Raw genomic sequence first — 18,383 nt, forward strand, 5'->3', positions numbered from 1 at the left:
CTCAGGCTTAGAAACCTTGCGCTTAGAAGACTTAAGCTTTGAAATTTAAGCTTAGAAACCTCGAGTTTTGAATACTCAAGCTTAGAAACCTTAAATTTTGAATACTCAAGCTTAAAAACCTTGAGTTTTGAATACTCAAGCTTAGAAACCTTGAGTTTTGAATACTAAAGTTTGGAAACCTTGAGTTTTGGATATTCAAGCTTAGAAACCTTGAGTTTTGAATACTCAGGCTTAGAAACCTTGCGCTTAGAAGACTTCAGCTTTGAAATTTAAGCTTAGAAACCTCGAGTTTTGAATACTCAAGCTTAGAAACCTTGAATTTTGAATACTAAAGCTTAGAAACCTTGAGTTTTGAATACTCAAGCTTAGAAACCTTGAGTTTTGAATACTCAAGTTTGGAAACCTTGAGTTTTGGATATTCAAGCTTAGAAACCTTGAGTTTTGAATACTCAGGCTTAGAAACCTTGCGCTTAGAAGACTTAAGCTTTGAAATTTAAGCTTAGAAACCTCGAGTTTTGAATACTCAAGCTTAGAAACCTTGAATTTTGAATACTTAAGCTTAGAAACTTTGAGTTTTGAATACTCAAGCTTAGAAACCTTGAGTTTTGAATACTCAAGCTTAGAAACCTTGAGTTTTGAATACTCAAGTTTGGAAACCTTGAGTTTTGGATACTCAAGCTTAGAAACCTTGAGTTTTGAATACTCAGGCTTAGAAACCTTGCGCTTAGAAGACTTAAGCTTTGAAATTTAAGCTTAGAAACCTCGAGTTTTGAATACTCAAGCTTAGAAACCTTGAATTTTGAATACTTAAGCTTAGAAACCTTGAGTTTTGAATACTCAAGCTTAGAAACCTTGAGTTTTGAATACTCAAGTTTGGAAACCTTGAGTTTTGGATATTCAAGCTTAGAAACCTTGAGTTTTGAATACTCAGGCTTAGAAACCTTGCGCTTAGAAGACTTCAGCTTTGAAATTTAAGCTTAGAAACCTCGAGTTTTGAATACTCAAGCTTAGAAACCTTGAATTTTGAATACTTAAGCTTAGAAACCTTGAATTTTGAATACTCAAGCTTAGAAACCTTGCGCTTAGAAGGCTTTAGCTTTGAAATTTCAGTTTAGAAATCTTGAGTTTAGAAAACATAAGCATTAGAAACCCTGTACGTAGAGAGATCGAGCTTATAAACCTTGCACTTAGAAAGCTTGAGCTTTTAAAACTCAAATTAGAAACCTTGCACTTAGAAAGCTTAAGCTTTGAAAATTGTAGTTTTGGAATCTTGAGCTTAGAAACCTTGCGCTTAAAAAACCTATGCCTGTGATACGATAGAAGCTTAGAAATCTTGCTATTGATGCTATAGACTCTTAGAAACCTTGTGTTTAGAAAACTTGTGCTTGGAACTTTTGCACTTAGAAAACTTGAAAACACAATTTCTTGCGAGAACCCAAAGTCTCTCAATCTGATTATATTGTACCTTATAACTTATTATCTTAAACAAAACTCAAACTTTAGAGACGATCACCAATGTAATTATATGTCATTTGTCTGAAAATATTCTCAAAATTCCATTGTGGTGCCACTAAACAGCACAGAATTAATTTTCAAAAGAAAGGGAAGATTATTGTCTTCATTTTCTCTGCTACTGTTTCCTTATTTTTCTTTCTCTTACTCTGTTGCTATTTCTTTTCTGCAAGAAAACAAAATTTCAGTTATACTGTTTTTATTAAAATATTGCTTCGATTTCTATTATACTGTTTTTAAAATAATAAAATAATAATATTGCTTTAATTTCAGTTATACTGTTTTTAATAATATTGCTTTGATCTCTGTTATACTGTTATCTAATAATAATGCTATAATTCTTCTTTCTCTTTTTCTGTTGCTATTTTCTTTCTGTAAGAGAACAAAATTTCAGTTATACTGTTTTTAATAATATTGCCATAATTTCTTCTTTCTCTTTTTCGATCTCAGTTATACTGTTATTTAATAATAATGCTTCGATCTCAGTTATACTGTTTTTAATAATATTGCTACGATCTCAGTTATACTATTATTTAATAATATTGCTTCGACTTCAGTTATACTGTTATTTAACAATGTTCCTTCGATTTCAGCTAATTACGTGAGCAGCTACCCAGTTCCATACAACTCGATATCCACCGTAACACCAACACCAGGTGACTACGCGTACCAGCCACCGGTCCAGATGGTTCCAACGTACTATCCACCAGGTCAAGCGACGATCCAACCACCTCCAGTTATGTACAGAGTCCCAACGCCACCCAACACTCCAACTTCTAATCAGGTATCTGCGACTCTAGAAAAAAAAACATTTCAGAACGCTGAAGAAAATAGTACGTAGGAAACTTAGACAGGAGACTGAGTAATATAAAATGTATGATAAGCTTAGAAGTTTTACACTTAGAAAGATTGAGCTTAGAAACCTTGCAGTTTGGAAGGTTGAGCTTAAAAACTTAAGCTTTGGAAGATTGAGCTTAGAAAACTTAAGCTTAGGAAGATTGAGCTTTGAAAACTTAAGTTCAGGAACTTTGAGCTTAGAAAACTTAAGCTTAAGAATCTAAAGCTTTAAGGATTTAAGATTAGAAATCTAAAGCTTTGAAAACTTAAATTTAGGAACCTTGATCTTAGAAAACTTAAGCTTAGAAATCTAAAGCTTTGAAAACTTAAGCTTAGGAATCTAAAGCTTTGAAAATTTAAGATTAGAAATCTAAAGCTTTGAAAACTTAAGTTTAGGAACCTTGATCTTAGAAAACTTAAGCTTAGAAATCTAAAGCTTTAAAAACATAAGTTTAGGAACTTTGAGCTTAAAGAACTTAAGCTTAGAAATCTAAAGCTTTGAAAACTTGAGCTTAGGAATCTAAAGCTTTGAAAACTTAAGCTTAGGAATCTAAAGCTTTGAAAAATTTAAGCTTAGAAATCTAAAGCTTAGAAAACTTAAGCCTAGAAAGATTAAGCTTTGAAAACTCAAGCTTAGAAACCTTACGCTTAGAATCTTTATGCTCAGAAAGCTTGAATTTAGATAATTTTAGCTTAAAAACCTTGCGCTTAGAAAGCTTGAGCTTTGAAAACTTTGTGCTCAGAAAACTCAAACTTAGAAACTTTGCGCTCGAAAAACTCAAGCTTAGAAACTTTGCGCTCAGGAAACTCAAGCTTAGAAACCTTTGCGCTGTTATTTTGCGAATACCATTTATTATTGGCTCGTAGTTCAAAAACATTGATTAAGAAATTATTAAGAGAAAGCTGATGAATAGTTATTGCACTGTCGCTTGGATTTAGAGCATCATCTGCAAGAAGAGAGACTACAATCATTCAATTTGCAGATTCCTGGGATGCCACTGATGTACGTCAACTCAGGCAGCTATCCACCACCAACGATGGTGTCCAACGGGACCTTCGGGCACCAAGTAGGACACAATGGCACATCCCCTGCGCCTCCTGGAACATACATGACTCCTACGTTGGTTCCCAATCTTGTTTTCAGGCAGAATGTTCCTGTAAGGATTGAAAAATAGTTTCATTTGAACAAAATACTGTTTTGTTGAAGAGAATTTAGGCAGTTCGATGTTATCTGGTTCCTCTCATGCTTCCGTAACAAACTTACATGCTCCACAAACTTACATACTACTTCTTAGACCTCTACAAACTTACATATTACTTTTTAGACCTCCACAAGCTAACGTACATCCTCTGAGACCTCCACAAACCTATATACTACTTCTTAGACCTCCACAAGCTTACACACTACTTCTTAGACCTCCACAAACTTACATATTACTTTTTAGACCTCCACAAGCTAACGTACTTCCTCTGAGACCTCCACAAACCTATATACTACTTCTTAGACCTCCACAAGCTTACACACTACTTCTTAGACCTCCACAAGCTTACATAATACTTCTTAGAGCTCCACAAACTTACATACTACTTCTTAGACCTCTACAAACTTACGTACTACTTTTTTGGACTTCCATAAGCTTACATACTACTTCTTAGACCTCCACAAGCTTCCATATTTCTTCTTAGACCTCCACAAGCTTCTATATTTCCTCTGAGACCTCCACAAGCTTCCATACTTCCTCTTAGACCTCCATAAGCTTACGTACTTCTTAGACCTCCACAAACTTACATATTAATTTTTAGACCTCCACAAGCTTACACACTACTTTTTAAACCTCCAAAAGCTTACACACTACTTGTTAGGGCTCCACAAGCTTCCATATTTCCTCTGAGACCTCCACAAACTTACGTACTTCCTCTGAGACCTCCACAAGGTTCCATATTTCCTATTACACCTTCACAAGCTTCCATGTTTCCTATTACAGCTTCACAAGCTTCCATATTTCCTCTTAGACCTCCACAAGCTTAAATACTTCCCTTTAGACCTTCACAGGCTTTCATATTTCCTATTACACTTTCACAAGCTTCCATATTTCCTTTTAGACCTCCATAAGCTTACGTACTTCTTCTTAGACCTCCACAAACTTACATATTACTTTTTAGACCTCCACAAGCTAACGTACTTCCTCTGAGACCTCCACAAGGTTCCATATTTCCTATTACACCTTCACATGCTTCATGTTTCCTATTACAGCTTCACAAGCTTCCATATTTCCTCTTAGACCACCATAAGCTTACGTACTTTTTTTTAGACCTCCACAGACTTTCATATTTCCTCTTAAACCTTCGCAAGCTTACATATTACTTCTTAGACCTCCACAAGTTTCCATATTTTCTCTTAGACCTTCGCAAGCTTACGTACTTGCTCTTAGACCTCCACAAACTTCTATATTTCCTCTGAGACCTCCACAAGCTTCCATATTTCCTCTTAGACCTCCATAAGCTTACGTACTTCTTCTTAGACCTCCACAAACTTACATATTAATTTTTAGACCTCCACAAGCTTACACACTACTTTTTAAACCTCCAGAAGCTTACACACTACTTGTTAGGGCTCCACAAGGTTCCATATTTCCCCTGAGACCTCCACAAGCTTACGTACTTCCTTTAAGACCTCCACAAGGTTCCATATTTCCTATTACACCTTCACAAGCTTCATGTTTCCTATTACAGCTTCACAAGCTTCCATATTTCCTCTTAGACCTCCATAAGCTTACGTATTTCCCTTTAGACGTTCACAGGCTTTCATATTTCCTCTTAGACTTTCACAAGCTTCCATATTTCCTTTTAGACCTCCATAAGCTTACGTACTTCTTCTTAGACCTCCACAAACTTACATATTACTTTTTAGACCTCCACAAGCTAACGTACTTCCTCTGAGACCTCCACAAACCTATATACTACTTCTTAGACCTCCACAAGTTTACACACTACTTTTTAGACCTCCAGAAGCTTACACACTACTTGTTAGGGCTCCACAAGCTTCCATATTTCCTCTGAGACCTCCACAAGCTTACGTACTTCCTCTGAGACCTCCACAAGGTTCCATATTTCCTATTACACCTTCACATGCTTCATGTTTCCTATTACAGCTTCACAAGCTTCCATATTTCCTCTTAGACCACCATAAGCTTACGTACTTTTTTTTAGACCTCCACAGACTTTCATATTTCCTCTTAAACCTTCGCAAGCTTACATATTACTTCTTAGACCTCCACAAGTTTCCATATTTTCTCTTAGACCTTCGCAAGCTTACGTACTTGCTCTTAGACCTCCACAAACTTCTATATTTCCTCTGAGACCTCCACAAGCTTCCATATTTCCTCTTAGACCTCCATAAGCTTACGTACTTCTTCTTAGACCTCCACAAACTTACATATTAATTTTTAGACCTCCACAAGCTTACACACTACTTTTTAAACCTCCAGAAGCTTACACACTACTTGTTAGGGCTCCACAAGGTTCCATATTTCCCCTGAGACCTCCACAAGCTTACGTACTTCCTTTAAGACCTCCACAAGGTTCCATATTTCCTATTACACCTTCACAAGCTTCATGTTTCCTATTACAGCTTCACAAGCTTCCATATTTCCTCTTAGACCTCCATAAGCTTACGTATTTCCCTTTAGACGTTCACAGGCTTTCATATTTCCTCTTAGACTTTCACAAGCTTCCATATTTCCTTTTAGACCTCCATAAGCTTACGTACTTCTTCTTAGACCTCCACAAACTTACATATTACTTTTTAGACCTCCACAAGCTAACGTACTTCCTCTGAGACCTCCACAAACCTATATACTACTTCTTAGACCTCCACAAGCTTACACACTACTTTTTAGACCTCCAGAAGCTTACACACTACTTGTTAGGGCTCCACAAGCTTCCATATTTCCTCTGAGACCTCCACAAGCTTACGTACTTCCTCTGAGACCTCCACAAGGTTCCATATTTCCTATTACACCTTCACATGCTTCATGTTTCCTATTACAGCTTCACAAGCTTCCATATTTCCTCTTAGACCACCATAAGCTTACGTACTTTTTTTTAGACCTCCACAGACTTTCATATTTCCTCTTAAACCTTTGCAAGCTTACATATTACTTCTTAGACCTCCACAAGTTTCCATATTTTCTCTTAGACCTTCGCAAGCTTACGTACTTGCTCTTAGACCTCCACAAACTTCTATATTTCCTCTGAGACCTCCACAAGCTTCCATATTTCCTCTTAGACCTCCATAAGCTTACGTACTTCTTCTTAGACCTCCACAAACTTACATATTAATTTTCAGACCTCCACAAGCTTACACACTACTTTTTAAACCTCCAGAAGCTTACACACTACTTGTTAGGGCTCCACAAGGTTCCATATTTCCCCTGAGACCTCCACAAGCTTACGTACTTCCTTTAAGACCTCCACAAGATTCCATATTTCCTATTACACCTTCACAAGCTTCATGTTTCCTATTACAGCTTCACAAGCTTCCATATTTCCTCTTAGACCTCCATAAGCTTACGTATTTCCCTTTAGACCTTCACAGGCTTTCATATTTCCTCTTAGACTTTCATAAGCTTCCATATTTCCTTTTAGACCTCCATAAGCTTACGTACTTCTTCTTAGACCTCCACAAGCTTACATATTACTTTTTAGACCTCCACAAGCTAACGTACTTCCTCTGAGACCTCCACAAACCTATATACTACTTCTTAGACCTCCATAAGCTTCCATATTTCTTCTGAGACCTCCACAAGGTTCCATATTTCCTATTACACCTCCATAAGCTTACGTACTTTCCTTTAGACCTTCACAGACTTTCATATTTCCTCTTAAACCTTCGCAAGCTTACATATTACTTCTTAGACCTCCACAAGTTTCCATATTTTCTCTTAGACCTTCACAAGCTTACGTACTTGCTCTTAGACCTCCACAAACTTATGTAGTTTCTCTTAGACTTCCACAAACTTATTTCCTTCTCTTAGACCTCCACTGCTTCCTCCTAGACCTCCACTGCTACAAGACTACAAAAAGAAGAAAGAGAAACTTGATTCCAACTACTTTAAAGCATAAGAGGAACCAATAATCTAGAACCACCTAAGCTTTATGATTAAAAACAGTCCCACAAAAGGTATACATACTTGCTTCAGGTTGTCGCTGGCGTACGAGCTTCAACACCAGGCAATTCCCAGCGAACAAGCAGGTCGCCCACTCCAGCACACGACCTCTTTGGAAGTGGGAGCGGGGACAGAAGCGCACAAGCCCAACCACGGTACCCACTGCCAATGTATCAGGGTGTCCACATCATGCAAGGTACGCAGCAACACCCTTGCGCATGAACCAGCTTTACAATTGACCCTTCGTTCCACGCAGGTGACATGAGATTGATGCATCCAGCAGTACCAGCTAATCCACGGCTGCAGTATGCACCAGTACCATCGCCACCAGTTGTTCAAGGCTGTCCACGACCCTACAGACCACCATCCTACTCGTCGAACGCCTCAGGCGCAGGCACGCCCACGTCGTTCGATGGAAGAAATCAGAAGATTCGTAAACAGAGGTGATTAGACAGATTCTGTACCCTCCACAAGCTTCCATATTTTCTCTTAGACCTCCACGAGCTTCCATATTGCCTCTTAGACCTTCACGAGCTTCCATATTTCCTCTTAGACCTCCAGAAACTTCCATATTTCCTCTTAGACCTCCACAAGCTTCTATATTCTCTCTTAGACCTCCACAAGCTTCTATATTTCCTCTGAGACCTCCACAAGCTTCTATATTTGCTCTGAGACCTCCACAAGCTTACATACTTCCTCTGAGACCTCCATAAGCTTACGTACTTTCTCTAAGACTTCCACAAGGTTCCATATTTGCTCTGAGACCTCCACAAGCTGACATACTTCCTCTGAGACCTCCATAAGCTTACGTACTTTCTCTAAGACCTCCACAAGGTTCCATATTTCCTATTAAACCTTCACAAGCTTCCATATGTCCTCTTAGACCTCCAGAAACTTCCATATTTCTTCTTAGACCTCCACAAACTTCTATATTTCCTCTGAGACCTCCACAAGCTTCTATATTTGCTCTGAGACCTCCACAAGCTTCTATATTTGCTCTGAGACCTCCACAAGCTTACATACTTCCTCTGAGACCTCCATAAGCTTACGTACTTTCTCTAAGACCTCCACAAGGTTCCATATTTGCTCTGAGACCTCCACAAGCTTACATACTTCCTCTGAGACCTCCATAAGCTTACGTACTTTCTCTAAGACCTCCACAAGGTTCCATATTTCCTATTAAACCTTCACAAGCTTCCATATGTCCTCTTAGACCTCCAGAAACTTCCATATTTCTTCTTAGACCTCCACAAACTTCTATATTTCCTCTGAGACCTCCACAAGCTTCTATATTTGCTCTGAGACCTCCACAAGCTTACATACTTCCTCTGAGACCTCCATAAGCTTACGTACTTTCTCTAAGACCTACACAAGGTTTCATATTTTCTATTAAACCTTCACAAGCTTCCATATGTCCCCTTAGACCTCCACAAGCTTCAATATTTCCTCTTAGACCTTCACGAGCTTCCATATTGCCTCTTAGACCTTCACGAGCTTCCATATTTCCTCTTAGACCTCCAGAAACTTCCATATTTCCTCTTAGACCTCCACAAGCTTCTATATTCTCTCTTAGACCTCCACAAGCTTCTATATTTCCTCTGAGACCTCCACAAGCTTCTATATTTGCTCTGAGACCTCCACAAGCTTACATACTTCCTCTGAGACCTCCATAAGCTTACGTACTTTCTCTAAGACCTCCACAAGGTTCCATATTTGCTCTGAGACCTCCACAAGCTTACATACTTCCTCTGAGACCTCCATAAGCTTACGTACTTTCTCTAAGACCTCCACAAGGTTCCATATTTGCTCTGAGACCTCCACAAGCTTACATACTTCCTCTGAGACCTCCATAAGCTTACGTACTTTCTCTAAGACCTCCACAAGGTTCCATATTTCCTATTAAATCTTCACAAGCTTCCATATGTCCTCTTAGACCTCCAGAAACTTCCATATTTCTTCTTAGACCTCCACAAACTTCTATATTTCCTCTGAGACCTCCACAAGCTTCTATATTTGCTCTGAGACCTCCACAAGCTTCTATATTTGCTCTGAGACCTCCACAAGCTTACATACTTCCTCTGAGACCTCCATAAGCTTACGTACTTTCTCTAAGACCTCCACAAGGTTCCATATTTGCTCTGAGACCTCCACAAGCTTACATACTTCCTCTGAGACCTCCATAAGCTTACGTACTTTCTCTAAGACCTCCACAAGGTTCCATATTTCCTATTAAACCTTCACAAGCTTCCATATGTCCTCTTAGACCTCCAGAAACTTCCATATTTCTTCTTAGACCTCCACAAACTTCTATATTTCCTCTGAGACCTCCACAAGCTTCTATATTTGCTCTGAGACCTCCACAAGCTTACATACTTCCTCTGAGACCTCCATAAGCTTACGTACTTTCTCTAAGACCTACACAAGGTTTCATATTTTCTATTAAACCTTCACAAGCTTCCATATGTCCCCTTAGACCTCCACAAGCTTCAATATTTCCTCTTAGACCTTCACGAGCTTCCATATTTCCTCTTAGACCTCCACAAGCTTCAATATTTCCTCTTAGACCTTCACGAGCTTCCATATTTCCTCTTAGACCTCCACAAGTTTATGTACTACTTCTTAGACCTTCACAAGCTTACATACTACTTCTTAGACTTCCACAAGCCTACATATTTTCTCTTAGACCTCCACAAGTTTACGTACTACTTCTTAGACCTACAAAAGCTTACATACTACTTCTTCTCTTAGACCTTCACAAGCTTACATACTTCCTCTTAGACCTCCACAAGCTTTCATATTTTCTCTTAGACCTCTGCAAGCTTTTATAGTTCCTCTTAGATCTCCACAAACTTACATACTTCCTCTGAGACCTCCACAAGGTTCCATATTTCCTATTAGACCTTCACAAGCTTCCATATTTCCTCTTAGGCCTCCACAAGCTTAAATATTACTTCGTAGTCCTCCACAAGCTTTCATATTTCCTCTTAGATCTTCACAAGCTTCCATATTTTCTCTTAGAAACCTTGCACTTAGAAAACTTGAGCTTAGAACCCTTACGCTCAGAAAACTTGTGTTTAGAAAACTTGTGCTTAGAAAACTTATGTGTGGGTAATTTACGCTTGGAAAATTTGGGTTTCTAATACTGTAGAATCTTAAAAAACTTGCATTAGTAATGCTATATACTCTTAGAACCCTTACGCTTAGCAAACTTGAGCTCAGAACCCTTCTACTCAGAAAACTTGTGCCTACAACCCTTGCACTCAAAGAAACATAAGTTCACCTTTACCCAAGAATATTCTTCTCTATCTTTACTCAAGCTAACTCTTCGCTACTATAAAACAAACAATTTCCATCACCAGAACTTTTATATCCTGCAATCATTAATAACAATATTAATAAACATATCACAGAGTGACTGAGAAATACTGTTACGGTAGTATTCAGGTACGAAGGGTCCCAAATAAATTAAATATCCTCCTCAGTATTCTCTTTGCCACCCGTAAAAGACAATTACGCATCAAAACACAAATAAGAGCAGTGATATAACTCGTTCAAGAGGTCCAAAGTAGTATTCAGGTACGAAGGGTCTCAAACAAATTACTTATCCCCATCAATATTCTCTTTATCACCCGTAAAAGATAATTACGCATCGAAACAGAAATAAAAGCAGTGATAAAACTTGTTTAACAGGTCCAAAGTAGCACCATTGCCACCAACAGGCGCACGGCCCAATCTCTATCAGACTCCTTCCATGCCATCGTTCTCTTCAAACGCGCCCAAAGACATCAGAGAAGGTAAGGCTCGCCAGCGTCCATTACTAACCAGCTAGATGTTTCGCTCAGTACTTCGCTTCGGAACTCTCAGTTACCATTCTCTACCCCCCTTTTCGTTTCGCTTCCCAAGAAAAGGATAAAGAAGTACGATATATCTCTAACACAATTTTTTCACACGTTCTTGCGTCTCCTTAAAAGCGAAACCTGTGGAAGACAATATGATATAAGGTACAGAACTTCAGTATAAAATTCTATAAGAAAGAGAAAACTTTACACACGGTACTGTTACCACGTTGTTCAACACTAGGCGCTTCTTCACACCAGTTCAGTTCGCTTTCTTCACATGTGTTCTCCGCTCTCTGGTTTGGGGCGCCTTCTATTTTCTTGTCAGACAATATTCTCTGCGCTCTTGGATTACTGAAAGCAGCTCTCTCGATGGGAACAAGAAAACAGCAGGCCTCTAGAATCAGAGCGCATCTGTCCGTGGCACTGTACGCTTACATGCTCACACGCACAGGTTTCCGTAGGTACATAAAATACTTCCTCGTCGTCTCTTAATTCTGTACGCAGACCAATTTTAAGTTTCTATTTGAACACTTGGCTAAACCAGACCGTAAACTGTACCGTTGACTACTTTAATTAATGTTGGGACCAGCGATTCGCTGGTTGAGACAAAGAAGATATTGTTCGATTGGACTTATTGAGCTTGATCTTGAATAACAATGTTGGATAAGAAGAAAAAAAGTGGGCTACGAGTTGCTAATTTAAAAATAAAGGGATTGAATGGTGAGAATGAGTTTAAATAACGTATTGGGTAAGAAGAAAATAATCTTGTTTGGCCAAGTGTTGAGTTTAGAGCTTTGCGTGGCGCTACAATTAATCTTAAGATGATTATCGGAGCATACATTGCCACTTTACAGTCATACACGTTTGCAATTCGTTGTGCGGTGTCCCTGGAAGTGTGCTTTAGATTTTAGATCTCTACGGATGTACGCAGGATGTTCCAATGGTCTACGAAGGAAGTTGAAAAAGGGGATGAAGCAATAAAATACTCAAATTTTAATTTTGGTCAGGGTTTAAGTCAGCATTTTGTTACTGAAATGGTCAATACGAATATACCATATGGTCAGTTTGGGTATATCCAATGGTCTACGAAGAAAGTTAAAAAATGGGCGAAGCAATAAAGTATTTGTATCTAATTTTTGTCAGAATTTAGGTCAGCTTTTAGTCAGTATTTTGGTACCAAAAGAGTCAATACAAATGTACCGTATGCTCAGTTTGGGTATACCAATATAAAGAGTTGCCTGATGTTGGCTTCAGATATTTGCGAAGAAAGTTAAAAAAATAGATGAAACAATAAAACATTAGGATCTAATTTTTGTCAAAATTTAACTCAATTCTTGGTCAGTATTTTGGTACCGAAAGGTTCACTATAAATGTACCATAAGGTCAGTTTGGGTATACGAATATAAAGAGTCCAGTGGATGCTTCAGATATTTGCAAAGAAAGTTAAAAAAATAGGTGAAGGAATAAAGCATTAGGATCTAATTTTTGTCAAAATTTAACTCAATTCTTGGTCAGTATTTTGGTACTGAAAGGGTCACTATAAATGTACCACAAGGTCAGTTTGGGTATACCAATATAAAGAGTCCAGTTGGTACTTCATATATTTGCAAAGGATGCTCTAACGCTTCGTACAAAAGGAATAAACAGTAATTTTCCTTAGATCAGCGGTTCTTGAAGTTCTCCAGTCCAAGAATTTCTCTGTTTCCATATTACTTAAAAACCCAGTAACTAAATTAAATAGTCTTGTTTACATAAAATTCTTATTAAATGCATTACTCGAATAAAAATAAAAAATTGGTGGTCGTAAAGTTAATATCAAAATTGTTTCAGGGACCCAATAATGTGTTACGAAGACCCTGGTTTAAGAATCCTTGCTTCAGACGATGTAGCTTAATTCTTTTCTTATTTCTTACGACTCTTCGATGATATAAATTCAATGCTTGAATTATAATCGTTTCTAAAATCAATTGGGTATTGGAACATCCTGTATATTACGTACGCTATACAAGATATTGGAACGAAAGGGCAATTAGGATTCGTAACGACTCATACAGACCATATAATTCCAAATAAAGTCAAAAAATTGATGTATTTGTCAAGAAAGAAGATGATAATCGCTTATTAAAGCATCTTACAGCAATTTTAAAGGCTTATGTTTGATACAATACATGAGATTTCTATTTTAAACAAGAATTTGTAGCAACGAATAAGAAATCGTAACAAGATCTTTAATTTAGAAGCTCAAAATATCATAAAACTTTGGCGATATGCAGATATACATTCTTCTCTGCTTACATTTTCTATTATAAATATCTGTGATGGTAGTTTCATTGTCTATTTGGGCTTTAAAATGTCTTAAGTCTACTTTTTTTCAAATTACAGACTTAAAAAATTCATTACGTGAAGAGTAGATTAATTTTCATTGAAGCATTAACATCTAACGAAGTCTTGAAACTACTCAATTCAAGATAAAAAGCACTACGTTCACAGTTATATTGTATTTTACATCTTACGAGACTTATTATAAATATTTTCTGAGGTACAGAATGAGATTTGTGCAATTTTTCTGCGCTATCATCTTCTTTCTTCGCAGAAGACGCAATTTCTGCCCTCTATTGGCATCGTACAATTTGCCAGTGGCTCGCAGGAGGCACAGAAGTGCATTACCATGTTGCGATCCATTCGTGCAAGTTCTAACGAACCCCAGATTGCCTGTCGCTCGACTAATCTTGTATACAGATAGACACAAGACATACTAAAAACACTTGTCTAATACAATTCTGATCTGCACCACAACAATTCACTGGCATCGTACCAGCAAGGGTCCCCAGAAAGGAGCCAGCGCTGCTCTCAGAAATGATCTTCTCATTCCAGGGACCGTGAAGGTGACAATCACCCGTCGAAACCAAATGGTACAATATTAAACTATCTAGGCGAGCCTGGATCGAAGGATCAGCAGTCGAAGAACTGAGAAAAAGAAGAGAAGCAGCAAATGGTTTGCCTCCGCTGCGCCATACATCATTCTTAAACATCAACGATACGATCAACTACATCTAAAAGAGTGCGAAAGGCACTGCTGGTCAACGTTACGAGAGGAAGCGAACCAAGGAAGGCGATGGAACAGCAGGCGAAGAGGAGAACATTGCGCATCGCAGCCACTCTGATCAAACCGCAGAGGGATAGAGCGGAACCAGAGGAGACGAGGGGCAGGAACCAGTCTTAGAAACTCAACCGCATCGTATACCTTCAGAATAACTGCGAAACAGAGTCAGAACTGTATCAGGATAATCGTGAGAGGTGGGAGAGACGCGTGTGACCGCGTGTACAAAGGGAGGACAAGTCTGTGCGTTGGTTTCTTGGTCTTTAAACGCAGTGGTGTACACAGAGAAAGAGTTACTGAACAGAGTTTTAACTATTACGATTATTATATATATATATATATATATATATATATAGTATATTATATATATGGAGATATTTTAATCGCGATTTTACAAATACTATATGAATGTGAGAACTACTTTTAAGAGGGGAGGATAATTTTAAAAAGAGAACGAACACACAGAAACACGTAGATTCCCATCCGCAGTGGTCCACCGCAGGGCCAGAGGGCCACTTCGTCCTGGCTGGGACCTGGCGCAGGGACGTACGACAGCAGAAGGAGTTACTGAATACGTTTACAGAGAGAGGGTAGTGATCCTGCCCAGTCGAAGGGTACACCTGGATCAGTCTCTTCTCTAAGAGAGACTTGACTCGTTGCTCATGTGAAAACTTCTGCGTACTGCCATCTAAAACAAAACAAAGAGTTGCGTTAATTATTAATATGAAGAAGAGAGAGAGAGAGAGAGAGAGAGACCAGAGGCGGAGGAGCAGACTTTGAGGAGGAAAAATGCTGCCAGCTGCGACTCGTGGACAGAGATGAAGAAGAGATGATTCGCTACCTCAATTTTATATGAAAGAAACCGGATGATCCCCCCTTTTCTCGCGTTACTGGCCTTTCGTCGACCCTGTACACCCTCGAAGGAAGCTTCTCGTTCTTCTCCAAGTAGAATTGTACTCGTTGCGCCAGATTTCAACAGTCGCACGCTCTTTATTCGCGTTTTATCCCGTCGATTACCGCCTTGCACGCGTTGCTTTCTGATTCAGACCTTCGCCACGAGCTTTGAGGGACCTTTAAGCATTCGTACGGTTAAGTGAAAGTCGTCGAGGAGAGTCGTAAACGTATTCAGTACCATGGGGTCCTATAATTATTATCTAGTTCGACACACAAGTAGTTTGAGTAACGCGAAACCATCACCGCTCAGGGGTGAAACTCTTGTCTCGCGTGCGTTCCTTTCTTTCATTGCGTTCCACAGCGTCAATAATTAAGGGATTCACGTGCAAACAGTATCAGATTGTCCAGTATGAAACGTTTGAGCTGAAGCTGAGAGTTTGGTTTGTTGTATTTTAGGTAAGAAATGGTCTAATTGATCAGAATATGTGGCTAAATTCATTAATAGAACGTTTCTATTTTAATGTTTAGCTTCTTTAATACCTGCTGATGGGTTTGAGATACTTTTTCTTGGAAAAGGAGCGTTTAAAGCTTGAAGAAAATGCATACAGTGGATGAGAAAGTGATTTTACATCTAATTGGTCAAAATATGTGGCTAAATTCATTAATAGAACGTTTCTATTCTAATGTTTAGCTTGTTTAACACCTGCTGCTGGGTTTGAGATACTTTTTCTTGGAAAAGAAGCGTCCAAGCTTGGAAAAAATGGATACAGTGGATGAGAAAATGGTTTTATAAGAGTTTTGCAGTTTCAGAAGCGTAGATTTTGGTCTGCTTGGATGCTTCATCTGTTAGTGGCTCGTTATTTCTTCTAATTAATTGCAGTAGAGGTCCCACTGTTATTGATTAACCAGGCTTTATAAGAGTATAGTGGATGAGTTTCTTTTGGTGTATATCTAAAGCTTCGAGGTGTGTTTCAGTGCTTCATCTTTGGTCAATTATTGTGCAGAACGCTTATAATTATCGAGAAGCATTCATTTTTCATTGTATGTAACTATTTGGTGGAAAAATGGACACCTTTCAGTCAGGACGCTGAAAAAAAGGGAGCTTTGAAGTGGTTTCCTTCGCTGTTATTCGTTTAATTCACTTGTAACCAATCTATTCAGCTTCTCTACCTTTCAAATCACTTTCAAGTAGCTTTTTAATGTTGGTATGGTAACTTCAAACATGCTAATTCACATCTCGTTTCAGATAGACAGCCTTTCAGTTGCGAGACTGAAGAAAACAATAAGTTTTGAAGTGGTTCCTTCGCTGTTATTCGTTTAATTCACTTGGAACCCACCTCTTTAGCTTCTCCATCTTTCAAGTAGCTTTCAAATAACGTCTCAATGTTGGTATGGTAACTCCAAACCTTCTAATTCATAACTTTCAGTCTTGATGCTGAAGAAAATAAGCTTTCAAAGTGATTTCTTCACTGTTATTCGTTTAATTTGCTTAGAACCCACCTATTTAGCTTCTCTACTTTTCAAATAGCTTTCTAATCACTTCTTAATGTTGGTACGGTAACTCCAAACCTGCTAATTCACGCCTTTCAGTCCTGACACTGAAGAACAATAAGCTTTCGAAGTGGTTCCTTTGCTATCATTTGTTTGATTTACTTAAAACCCACCTATTCAGCTTCTCTACCTTTAAAATAACTTTCAAATAACTTCTCAGTGTTGGTATGATAACTCCAAACCTGCTAATTCATAACTTTCAGTCCTGACGCTGAGAAAAAAATAAGTTTTCAAAGTGATTTCGTTGTTGTCATTCGTTTAATTCATGTGGAACCCACCTATTCAACTCTTCTACCTTTCAAATTACTTTCGAATGACTTCTCAATGTTGGTACAATAACTCCAAATCTGCTAATTCATGCCTCGTTTCAGTTAGACCCTCTTTCAGTCCTGACACTGAAGAACAATAAGCTTTCGAACTGGTCTGTTCGCTATTTTTCTTTTTAAATACCTTTCAAATAACTTATCAATGTTGTTACAGCAATACCAAACCTTGCTCCTAATTCGCAACATACAACAAACCATCAAAACCAAAAGAATGCGCCTGAAACCCAAATAACAAACCCATTTCAATACAAAAAGGGGAACAAACCAAGCCAAATGCTTCAGGTAATCAAACGTTTCATACTCAATGACCAAATAGAAGATACACTGGCCCCAATTGGGCCTGTCCACGACACAGATCCGCGCCACGCAGCAACTATGATTCGTCTTCCATGCTTCACACGCTTCTCAAAGCCCACCACACCAGCAATCCTTTAATTATCCAGCGAGAGAAGGCAGTGGTGATGGTGAAGCGTGAAATAATGTCTCCGTCTGTGAAAACAATGTTCATCTGTGGGTCAACGTGCATGTTTCTTGGTCCCATTTCTTCAGTTGCGCCCTTAAACTACCTTTTGCAATCAAATTACTCACCTCGAAGCAAAGCCAGGCTCCTCTTCTGGTCCAAGGCGACGTGCACGTTGCTCCACAGTTGAAATACCAAGTGGAATCCATCCAGATGCTTCGCTTACGGTGGTTGTACTTCAGGACGTAGGTGAAGAAGGGTGCGCCCACCTTTTTGCGAGGCCCAGTTTCCCAATACCACAGCAACCTCTTGCGTACCTGACTGGACAGAATTGAAGCACTGCTCTCCTTCAGAAGGAAGCAGCCACGAGTCAGAAGAAAAGGGGCTCGAAAGTTTGCGAACAAATGCAAGAAAGGGCGAACTTCTGGCCTGCATTGTGAAGAGATGGGCGCACAACCAATAGTAGTGTTTAACTGTACCTAAAACAAGTCGTCGTAGTGATTAATGAACGTAATTGTACCTATAAAACATGAGAAGCAGTTCACGAATCTCTCTAAGACGTAGCTACATGTGCAGGAAGGGGATGGAGAGAGGGTTTAGGCGGTGTGAACAAACTGGATCTCGAGAGAGACCGTCTGCAAGTATCGTTTCAACCAGAGATTCATTATTTCTGTACAGTTCTTCAGTTCCTCCTCA

General features: G+C 38.8%; 2 protein-coding genes across 2 annotated transcripts in view; one reads left to right on the plus strand and one right to left on the minus strand.

The window, feature by feature from the left end:
- LOC143430919 (uncharacterized) overlaps positions 1-14,454 on the plus strand; it is a 30,510-nt gene extending 16,056 nt beyond the window's left edge. The window contains exons 10-15 of the mRNA XM_076907395.1: positions 2,106-2,296; positions 3,333-3,506; positions 7,551-7,713; positions 7,774-7,960; positions 11,208-11,311; positions 14,231-14,454. Coding sequence (XP_076763510.1) covers positions 2,106-2,296; positions 3,333-3,506; positions 7,551-7,713; positions 7,774-7,960; positions 11,208-11,311; positions 14,231-14,280 — 869 coding nt within the window. The 3' untranslated portion in view covers positions 14,281-14,454. The remainder of the gene's footprint in view (positions 1-2,105; positions 2,297-3,332; positions 3,507-7,550; positions 7,714-7,773; positions 7,961-11,207; positions 11,312-14,230) is intronic.
- Positions 1-18,383, minus strand: part of C1galta (Glycoprotein-N-acetylgalactosamine 3-beta-galactosyltransferase 1) — a 326,221-nt gene that overhangs the window by 212,625 nt on the left and 95,213 nt on the right. The window lies entirely within an intron of this gene.

The sequence above is a fragment of the Xylocopa sonorina genome, chromosome 16 (genome assembly GCF_050948175.1).
Source record: "Xylocopa sonorina isolate GNS202 chromosome 16, iyXylSono1_principal, whole genome shotgun sequence".
Lineage (NCBI taxonomy): Eukaryota > Metazoa > Arthropoda > Insecta > Hymenoptera > Apidae > Xylocopa > Xylocopa sonorina.